The sequence below is a fragment of the Psammomys obesus genome, unplaced genomic scaffold (genome assembly GCF_907164565.1).
Source record: "Psammomys obesus unplaced genomic scaffold, mPsaObe1.curated_primary_1811, whole genome shotgun sequence".
Lineage (NCBI taxonomy): Eukaryota > Metazoa > Chordata > Mammalia > Rodentia > Muridae > Psammomys > Psammomys obesus.
Genome location: NW_026595981.1, coordinates 5,733,103 through 5,744,369, shown reverse-complemented (window position 1 = coordinate 5,744,369; position 11,267 = coordinate 5,733,103). Strand labels below are relative to the sequence as shown.

Below are 11,267 nucleotides of genomic sequence, written 5' to 3'. Positions count from 1 at the left end.
AGGAGCATGCCGCCCGGGGATAAGTTTTTACTGCACATGGTCACACCCGTTGACTTGAGAGAGAAACACAGACTTTATCGCATGCCAAGTGGATATTTATTAGTTGGCCCTTACAGAAAAACAAAACAAAACAAAACGTGGTCTCACCCGCCTTGGACTTCTGCCAAGATCGCTGTACAGCTGGTCATCACCTGGGCCTCTCTCTTACCTGGTGGCGCCTGCGTCACGGTACCCTCCCAAAATGCCCGCCTCAGCTGGCATTTACGAGGGAGGCAGTACAGCGACGACTTTAGGGCCAGAGCTGTCGCTCCGATCTGGGGGTCATCACCGAGCTTGGGAGAGCAGATTCCCCTCCGTCCCTTCACTTCCTCCTCTGTGCAGGGCAGATAACGTAGCGCTGTGAGATAAGAAATGGGAAGCACTGGCGTCGCGTTCACGTGTTTTCACCCATGCCTCCACTTGCTTCCTGAGGAAGTGTCCCGGCCGGGGCAGCACAGAGTCCGGAGGAGCCGCTAAGCGGGAGGCCCCGCAGCTCCCACTCACTCGGACCAAGACGCCGTTAGCGCATGCGCTCCCTTCCCGGCCCCCGGTGTCTGTCCATCAAGCGGGGGCGGGGCGTGACGGGCAGGGCGGGGCGGGGCGGCGCTTCTGCTGCGCAAGGCCGCGCGGGGCCGCTCGCGGGAGCCCGGCGCAGTCGGGAAGCCGGCGGGCCGCGCGGCCGGATGAAGGGCGCGATGGAGCCGGAGCCCGAGGTGCTGCTGCAGGAAGCCCGCGAGAACGTGGAGGCGGCGCAGAGCTACCGGCGGGAGCTGGGCCAGCGGCTGCAGGGGCTGCGGGAGGCGCAGAGGCAGGTCGGAGGGCCGCTGCGGGCCTGGGAGGGCGCGGGCGGGAGGGTGGGCGCGCGCCGGGGCCGCCCCGAGGCTCTGACGGGGCAGGAGGACGCAGACCTGTTGGGGAAGCGGCGCGGGAAGGTGGAGGCTGCAGAGTTTTTGAGGGGAAGACAAGTTTAGGGGACCGAGGAAGAGTTCGGGGAGCGCTCCTAAGCCGCCGTGCGGGTCACTTGCTGGGAGTAGGGATGGCGTCCGAGGTTGAGCCACCGGAGCAAAGTCTGAGGGATCTCAGGGATGACCGAAGAGAGAAAGGAAGAGGGGAAACTTGTGATAGATTCTCGCTTTAGAGAGCCTGCGACCAGTGACCTGGGGACAGTAAAGGTGGAGACGAAGTAGACAGGGAGAGGGAACAAGTAAGAAGAAATGGAGAGGTTGAGCAGCAGTAACGTTAATGTTGAATGAATGGGATTAATATTTGAATATTTCAGGTGCCCTCCAATGCCTTGAAAATCATTTAGAGCAATCTCTAGACAGGCTAGAACTTAAGGTGAAGGGTGTTGAAGGGCAGAACGAGGAAAACGAGATGTTTCAGGGAGGGTATACAAAGGTGAAGGGAAGTGGAAAAACAGATTTCAAGAGCAGACTGGTAAAAGAAGAAGCTAAATAGACCTTCAAGTGGTGCAGTTACCTCTCCACAAGGAAAGGTCTAGCAGAGATACAGGAAAGCCAATGGCTCCTCTTCACTTTCAAACATACACAGAAAAAGACACGATCCTCTGCTAAAGCTAGATAAGGCAGATAATTCTCAGGTTACTATTAAGTGCTTAGTTTACGCTTTTTGAGCAAATGGAATCCCATTAGAATTTCTCTAGGCTCAATTCGCCACGAATGTGTATCATCACACTGATAACTCCCATACTTGCTGTGTAGAGCCTGAAAATGGTGAGATAAGTGCTGTGATAGCCTTTGAATGTCGTCATCGCTAAGAATTCTCCGTAAGCTTTGAGGTTTACGTATTTTGAGTCTTTGTAGAGCCTGGTGTAGGCCAGGCGTTGTCATTTTAGAAAAAAAGGGGGGTGGTGATGAGAATCTAGATATGACATAATTAAACCTGGTAAATACTTTCAAGATCATCAGGATTTCCTTTTGAAAACATCTGCATTATTCCTTCTGCTGTATTGAAATAAATGTTGGAAATCTAGGACTTTTTTATAAAAAAAAAATTAAAATATTCCTTTTTATATAATCTTGTTCAGTCTGAGAATCTCATGCATGTATACACTGTATTTTACCCTCAACCTCCCACTCTACTCCTCTCAGCTTTTTTGAGAAAGGGTTTCTCTGTGTAGCCCTGGCCATTGTGGAACTCACTCTGTTGGTCAGGCTGGTCTCAGACTGAGAGGTTTGCTTGTCTCCACCACTCAGCATTTTTTTTTCTTTTTTTTTTTTTTTTTTTTTTAATGTTAGATCTTGCTAAGCTGCCAAGGCTGTTCTGGGACTCATTATGTAGCCCGAGCTGACAGCAAACTGCAATTCCTCTTGCCTCATCCAGCACTAGGTAGAGGCAGACAGATCTCTGTGAGTTCCAGGCCAGCCTGGTCTACAGAACGAGTTCCAGGACAGCCAGGGCAACACAGAGAAACCCTGTCTTGGAAAACAAAAAACAAAAAACAAAAACAAACAAACAAAAAAAAAACCAAAGCAAAACAAAAATAAATAAACAATAAAGTGCCCCTTAATAAATGACTAATGTTTCAACCAGTCCAGTTATCTTATACATGAGCATGGCTGTTGTTTAGCTGTCTCAGCAATTAAGACGAATTAGAGTTGGCAGTAGAAGAATGACATAAGCACCTGGGCGTAGTACTTATTAATGTCTATGTGTGTGTGTTGAGTGGATTTTTTTAGTGTGATTCCCACCCTAGGTACTTAAATGTTCAGTTTCTAAACCTAGGTAAATGGGTGTGGCTCAGTGGTACAATACTTGCCTAATTAGGTCCCCAGCATTGAAAGAAAAACTAAACCTGTGTTCTTTCATTTTATACTGATTTATCCGTTGTGTTGGGGACAGAGCCCAGGGCTTTAGGCATGCTGGAAAACTGCTCTACCTCTTGAGCAGTTAAGTTTTGAATCCAATAATTTAGATACAGAGCATCCTCCTGTAATTAGTGTAGTCTTGTATGATTTTCCTTTTGTTTCTGAGAGGCATTGTCTCATGCTTGACAGGAAAGCCTTAAAAGCTATCCATCACAGTTCAAATTTCTGAGGAGGTTACATTCTGACTACACCAGGTAACAGTGTTGTCTCCTTTGTCTGCTGGAATGTGTTTTGTTCCAGTTTCAAGTCACCACAGCTACCTGCAGCTCATTGTGCTTGTTCGGATTTGTAGAATAAGGCCCCTGCCAAGTAGAGTTTTAAGAAAGTTCTGTGTTACGAAAATGTTATCAAAATATTCAATGCCTTTGTTTGGTGGTTAGGATATTTTTTAAAGTTCCAGTTATTTTCATGTTAACCACATCAAATGTATGGTTTTTTAATAAAACTGTTTCTTTGGGAAGGATGAGGAGGACAGAGAGGACGGCATGCTGCACTGGGTGGGTGTATTTTTACTTGTTTTACCTCCTCCTGACTTTTTTTGAGAGGAGGTAGAATCCAAGGCCTTGTGCATGTCAGGCAAATGCTTTGCTGCTGAGCTACTCCCCAAGCCCATGAATTTTTAAAAATTCACTCAGTAGTTTTTCGTGTACTTATAAAATTGTTTAGCCATGGGGATTGGAGAGATGGCTTAGAGGTAAAAAGCAGTAGCTGTACTTCCGGAGGGCCCGTGTTCAATTCCTAGCACCTACATACAAGACAACTCTCAGTTCTGCACCTTCTGGCCTCCAGCGTCATCAGGAACACACATTTTACACACTTATTTAGACAAAATAACCAAATACATAGCATAAAATAGCAATTAAAAATTTAATTAATAATTGTTTAGCCATCATGATGTGTTAATTCCAGAATATTTCATTATGCTTTAGAAATACTCTGTATTCATTAAATGTTACTTTGAGTAACCTAATAACAACCTAAACTGTTGTCCATTTTTATGGATTTATCTACTCTAGAGCTTTCTTTTTTCCTTCTTCCTCAGCTTCCTTCCTTCAGACAGGGCATTATGTAGCCAATACTGGCCTTGAACTCTGTGCAGCTGGGTATGACCTTGAATTTCTGATTCTCTTGTCTGTATCTTTCAAGTTCTTGGATTATAGGCATACACAACATCACTTCTAGTGGTAATCAAAACTAGCTACATCCTTAGCCCCTATTCTAGATATGTTGTATAAAGAGAATGGTGCAGTATGTAGCCCTTTAAGACAGACTTTCTTGGCATAGAATGTATTTCTGGCTGGGCAGTGGTGGTGTGTGTCTTCAATCCCAGCTCTTAGAATACAGAGGCAGGCAGATCTCTTGAGTTCAAGGCTAGCTGGTCTACAGAGTGAGTTCCAGGATAGCCAGGGCTACACAGAGAAACCCTGTTTCAGGGTGGGTGGGGGTGGGGAGAAGAAAGAAAACAAAGAATGTATTTTCAGGGTTCTTCTATGTGGTAGCATTTCATAGTACTTAAGTCCTTCTATGGCTGAATAATGTTTGTGATATGAATATATCTTGTGTTATTTATCCATTCATCAGTTGGTGGACAATGGGATTAATTCTACTTTTTGACAACTATGAATTACAAATACCTCTATACTGTTTTTTGTGTGAATATGTTTTCAATTTTCTTTATAACATACCTATCAATTACTGAATTACATGGTAACTTTTTTCATTTAAGATTTGTTTAACTTTCAGAAATACATGGCATAATTTTATCTTTTCTTTGGTTTCTTTTTAAAAAATTATTTATTTTTATTTCGTGTGCATCGGTGTTTTGCCTGCATGCACACCTGTGTGGGGGTGTCTCTGGAACTTGAGTTACGGACAGTTTTGAGCTCTCATGTGGGTGCTGGGAATTGAACCCAAGTCCTCTGGAAGAACAGCCAGTACTCGTAACCGCTGAGCCATCTCTCAGTCCTTTTCTTGCATTTCTTACTATATAAAAATCTCTCATAATTTTTGTTGAATGGTAAGAAGTGGGGTATATGAAAGTGGGGGAAGAAGGATAAAAATATTTTAAATTCTTCTGTTAAAAACCTGTAGCAGTTTCTCCTCTGTGGTTAAGTTTAGGCCCTACCCCCTGTTTTCAGAGAAAAGGAAGTTCTGTGCAGGAACGAAGGGTTGTCTCTTAACTTACTGTTTTGTGTTTTGTTGTTTGCTCTTTTTTTGAGACAAGTTTTTTGTTGTCAGGGCTGGCTTTGAACAGGATTTTTAGATGAAGATAATCTTAACTCCTGCCTCCACTTCTGAAGTGCCTAGAATGCAGACCTATCACCCAGCTAATCTTACCCTTAAGTAAATTAAAGGCTAGAGAATGTTTGATTGTCAGGAAAGCAGATAATATTCACAGCCAGCCTATTCTGATATGGAAACCATTAAGAATCCCTGGAATCTTTGGTACTAAGAAATGACTCTCAAAGAAATTAACTCCCACTCTCTTTAAATACTCACTTGTTCATTCACTCAGCAAATATTTATTGTGTATTAGAAGTACTTGTAAGTCCTACATACTGAGGTCAGGGAAATGAACCTTCATGAATTTACTCCAATCTTGGTGCCTGACAAATAGGTTATCACCCTGAAAACAAAATAAACAACAACAGTTTCAGGCACTGTGTGTACATTTCAGGATTTTGCCTTGGCTGTATTTCTCATCACTTGTGCTGTTTCTAGGACACTGGTTTCTGCTTATAAGCACAGATCACAGGTCAGGGGTGCCAGGGTACTCAGGCCTGGCAGCGGCAGTACCTTGAAGACATGCTGTAGTCTCAGGCCTAAGACTTTTGCAGATCTAGAAACTTCGCCTTTCATCACTGAAGGAGTTTCAGTGTGAGGTATTAGGAAGAGCCCACACTGAGAACTGCCAGTGTTTCAGTCTGTGTGCAGTGATAGCTCACCCTCTAAAATTACTATCTTGCCTTTTCTGTGTCTTTGAGTAGGGTGATTGCTTTAGCCTCCAGGCATTGACCAATGCAAGTCTTGGCTCACTCAGATTATATGCTGAGATCCTAATTGAGGGACTGTTTGGTGGAGGCTCTACCTAGCTCTGGCCAGTAGTGACCCCTGAGTACTTGCTACTATAACTGTGGCCCATGACTTGCTGCAGTGACTTATTCTTGAAAAGAATGCAGAACCTTGGCCTTCAGATCAGACCCATTGAATCTACTTTAGCAAGATCCCTAGGTGTGATAAAACATACAGAGGGCTGGAGAGATGGCTTAGTGGCTTGGAGTGCATACTGCTCTTGCAGAGGACCTGGGTTCTGTCCACAGCAGCCATGTCAAGTGCCATACAGCTACCATACTCAAGCTCCAGAGGGTGCAAAACCCCGGCCTCCACTCCCTTCATAGGACCTGCACTCACTTGCACATACCCACTAAATAATATATATAACTACAATGAAATAAATGTATGAAATAAAAAAAAAATACACATAAAGATTGAGGTGCACTTACTCAGGGTTACCACTTCAGTAGATCTTCCCTGATTTCTAGGGTTTAAACTAGGTTGCTTTTCCTTTTTGGAGGGAGGAATTTTCGAGACAGGGTTTCTCTGTTTAACCTTGGCTGTCCTAGACTGGCTTTCTAGAGCAGGCTGGCCTCAAACTCACAGAGCTCCACCTGCCTCTACCTCCCTAAGTGCTGGGACTACAGGTGTGCACCACCACGCCTAGCTCTACGTTGATTTTCATGAGTTGCCATGTTTTTTTTGTTTTCTCCAAGATTAAAATGTTGTTTGGGGCATGGAGGTGCATTTTGGAAAACCCAACACTTAAGAGGTTAGAGGAAGAGGATGGCAAATTCCACGCTAGCCTCGGGGACATAGTGGGACCCTGTCTCACTATATCATACAGATGCAACTGAGTAACTGATGGTCTTATTTTGTTTGTTTGTTTGTTTGTTTATTGCATTGAGTCCCGCTTTGTGGCTCTGGCTGTTCTGGAATTTACTGTGTAGCTCATGTTAGGCTGACCTTGAACACACAGAGATCTGCCTGTAAAGGCTTGCATCAGCATCCCCAGATGAGTAACTGGTCGTCTTCAGCCAGTGCTTGTCTTTCTGTGACAGTATAGTCCACAGGGTGGCCTTGAACTCTTGCTGGCAATTCTCCTGCATCTGTCTCCTGAATAGCTTGTATTATCAATCCATGCCACCACTCTGGCCAGCATCTCTTAATATCTATAATGTGGCCAGTCCGTGAATAAGTTTTCTATATACTGTGTTTTTCTTTTTAATTTACTTTTTGTGTGTTCTCTTTCTTTGCTTGGTTGGTCTTTGAAGTATGGTCACATTGTCTTTCTGAAGGGCTTAGAACCCACGGTGTAGTACAGTGGGTTCAAACTTTGTTATTCCCCAGCTTTGCTTTTGTTTTTGAAGCAGGGTCTCACTGAGCTGCACTCCTGAACTCAGAAGATCCTCTTGCCCTAGTCATGTTACTAACTGTGTCTGACATAGTGTTATGTTATGTTATGTTGTGTTAGGCCTAGCTTAGTATTTTTTTAATAATTGATTTCAGATTACTTTTTGAAGATTTAATTAGTATCCTTATTGTTTTTCTGTGTAATACTAGGTTCTCTATAGATCTTTATTCCCACAGGATTTGAAAACACGCAGCAAACTAAAGATTCATGGAGAAAAACATAGGTTATTTCAGAAAACCAAGACAGGAAGTCTTAGCTCAGTGAAGAAAAGAAAGCTATTATTGCTGCTTTTATCTCTCACTTCCCCTTCTGTTACCACTTTCAAAACAGTGCAGGAATCTATTTAGATATAATTTGTGTTACAGCAGTTTTATTTTAATATAATTTATTTTAATTTAAGACACTCAAGGTGGCATATGCCTTTAATCCCAGCAGTTGAGAGGCACAATGGAGGATTTCTCTTAGTTCACAGCTAGCCAGGTCTACATAGAGATTTCCAGAGGGCATTGCACCCACAGGTGATTGTGACCTGCCTGTGTATGTTCTGGGAATCGAGCGTTGGTCCTCTGCAGGAGAAGCGAGTATTCTTAATCACTGAGCTTTCTCTCCAGCCTATAAGCTACTTATAGATTTTTTAAAATATGTGTTATTAAATATACACACTTTTTGAAATTTTCATTTATTTTTACTTTATGTGCCTTGGTGTTTTGCCTGCGTGTATGTCTGTGTAAGGGTTTTGGAGATAGAGACAGTTGTGAGCTGCCGTGCCAGTGCTGGGAATTGAACCCAGAGCAGTCAGTGCTCTCTACCTGTGAGCTATCTCTCTAGTCCCTACATCTTGTTGTTTTTCGATACAGGGTTTCTCTGTGTAGCCCTGGCTCTCCTGGAACTCACTCTGTAGACCAGGCTGGCTTCTAACTCAGAGATCCTGCTGCGTCTGCTTTCCAAGTGCTGGCATTATATATTTCAGTTAGACTTGTTTTTAAAACTAGAGCCTAGGGAAAGAAGACCTGTTCCCTCACCCCAGCTGGGATTAAAGGTGTGCACTACCACTGCCCAGCCTATATTTACACAGGTACATTCTTAGCAATCTTTATTTATTTATTTACTTATTTTGAGAGAGAGAGAGTGCATGCATGCCCACCATATTCATGCGGTGTCTGCCGAGTTCAGAAAACAGTGTTGGAGCCATTGGAACTGGAGTTACAAGTGATTTGTGAGTGAGCTGCCTGATAGAGGTGCTGGGAACTGAGCCCAGGTCCTTTAGAAGACCAGTGAGAGCTTGTAGCTGCGGAGCCATCCCTCCAGTCTCTCTATATTATGTATTTTTATTTTATGTATATGGTGTTTTCTTGGCTATCAGTGCATCGTGTGCATGGCAGTGTCTGTGGAGGCCAGAAGAAGGTATCTGATCATATGGGTGCTGGGAACTGAGCCCAGATTTCTCCAAGAGCAGCACATGTTTAGCCAGGAGCCATCTCTCTAGCCCCCATCATGCATATAATTTTGATAGAGAAAAACTACACTTACTTTTAAACTGAAAGCACAGCCAATTTGCCTCCTACGAAGTCCGTCAAATGTAGGGCAAGCTTTTATTATCGGGGCTATCAGTGAGCCACTAGTTATTGCAGTTATAGGCCTTTTTAGTTAGGAGAGCGAGTGAAATTTGACTTTGCTGAGCTCCAGTTTCCTTATTTGTAAATGAGGGTAAAATACGGTGCTTACTTTTACCTGACCAGTGTGGAAATTAAGATAAGTACAGCTGGGCTTAGTGGTGTAGCCTTTTCATCTCAATGCTTAGGAGGCAGAGGCAGGTGGATCTTGGAGACTTTGAGGCCAGCCTGGTTTACATAGAGGGTGTTTCACAACAGCCAGGGCTACTTAGAGAGACTCTGTCTCAAAAACAAAAGTAAATAAAATAAGTGCTGTGGCCAGTGGGGAAGTTTAGTGCTTGCTGCACATGCCTAGGATATGAATTTGATCTCTGAAGCATTCATTGAAGGTGGAAGGAGAGAACCAAATCTACAGAGTTGTCCTCGACCTTCGCATGTATACTGTGGCACACCTGCCCACTTCCGTCATGTACACACAGAATAATAAATGAGAATTTTAATGGGCTATTTAAAATGTTTAGCTTCATGCCCAGGACCTATTAGCCACAATAATAGAAACTAAAGATTGCTAGTCAAGATGACATCTCTTGCTTCTCTGACTGACCGCTTATGTTTTAAATGTTTGCTGTGGTTTTCTCCAACAAAATATGCTTTTTGAATTCTGGTGGTAGCTTTTAGCTGTCCCATTTAATAAGAATGTAATACATTTTATTACAGTTACTAGTGTGGGAAACTTTCTGTCTCCTTTTCCAAAATGAAAGTTTTTTGGCTTGTGAGGTAGGTCGGCTTGAAACTTGTACTCCTGCCTCAGGTCCTGGGATGCTGTGAATGTGAGCATGTGCCACTATGCCCAGTAGAATGAGGGTTTTTTTAGTTGAAGGTCATGCCTTATTCGTTTTTACAACCTCAATTCCTGGCACATAATTTGTAGAGAGCCTTTTTAGATTGTAATGTTGATGATACACATTCTCTTCATTAATCAAGAAGTAAACATCTATCTTATCATGTGGTTTGATTATCTCCTGCTGCTTAATCTGCCAAAGTTCAACAGTTTAGGAGCAAAGATTAAATTTTAGTCCTTATAATTTTATCACTAAGGCTGAGGGAGGAGGATTTCTAGGAGTATGGGCAAGCCTGAGCTACATAATGGGTTCCAGGCCAAGACTACATAATGAGATTTCCTTCTCTCTCTTTCTGTTTTTTGAGACAGAGTCTCTCTATGTAGCTGCTGGCCCTGAACTCACAGAGATCCGCCTGCCTCTGCCTCCCCTGCCCCAGTGCTGGTATTAAAGGGGTGCACCATCATGTCCAGCAATGAGACACTTTCTTAGGTTCCCACCCCTCCCCCCAAAAGCAGTCATCTTTCCTCAACAGTTCTGGAATTTAAGTGGGGTTGAGTTTGGCAGTTCTGGTTTTGCTCAGCAAAACTCTTGATACTGCTGTCAGATTATAGGGAGTGTCCAAGGGAAATGTAACTTTTCATTTCAGAGCCTGTGTATGGGTAGGACTCCAGGAGAGGTCTAAACACCTTACCATCAACCCAGTCTTTCTTTTTCCCCTTCCACCCCGCCTATCCTCCCACCCTCTTCTGCCTTTCCCGTTTCTCTACCATGATAGTCACATCACTTTCATGGTGAGTCAGGGCCTCCAAAAGTACCAAAACAGTTATCAGATCTTAAGAGTGAGGCCTGGAAATAGTAGGCATCATTTCCTGGAGTTGCTGTGAACATGTGACTCTGCTGCTTGTTGACATGGCTCCTAGGTGGGGAGGACTCTACTAGTCCTGGAATTTCACTGAGTGTTTCCTCATGCACTGGTGCAGCAGACTACCAAATCATGGCGTAGACTTTTCCTTTTTGAAACTTTTGAACAAAGCCAGGCCCGGCAGTCCATGCCTTTATTTATCCCAGCACTCAGGGTACAGAGGCATGTAGAGTGCTGTGAGTTGGAGGCCAGTTCTACTTAGTGTGTTTCAGGTTAACCAGGGCTATGTAGAAAGAGACTCTATATCTAAAAATATTTTTTGTTTTTTTTTTGTTTGTTTGTTTGTTTGTTTTTTTGGTTTTTTGAGACAGGGTTTCTCTGTGTGTCTCTGGCTCTCCTAGAACTCCTCTGAAGACCAGGCCAGAGGGAGTCCAGGACAGCCAGAACTATACAGGGAAACCCTGTCCTGGAAAAAAGGAAAGAAAGAGAGAGAGAGAGAGAGAGAGAAGAAGGAAGGAAGGAAGGAAGGAAGGAAGGAAGGAAGGAAGGAAGGAA

The 11,267-nt window shown here is 43.6% G+C and overlaps 1 protein-coding gene across 1 annotated transcript in view; it reads left to right on the top strand.

The window, feature by feature from the left end:
• The first annotated feature begins 662 nt into the window (after positions 1 to 662).
• The window catches only part of Crlf3 (cytokine receptor like factor 3), a 38,357-nt gene continuing 27,752 nt past the window's right edge, over positions 663 to 11,267 (top strand). The window contains exon 1 of the mRNA XM_055619631.1: positions 663 to 851. Coding sequence (XP_055475606.1) covers positions 723 to 851 — 129 coding nt within the window. The 5' untranslated portion in view covers positions 663 to 722. The remainder of the gene's footprint in view (positions 852 to 11,267) is intronic.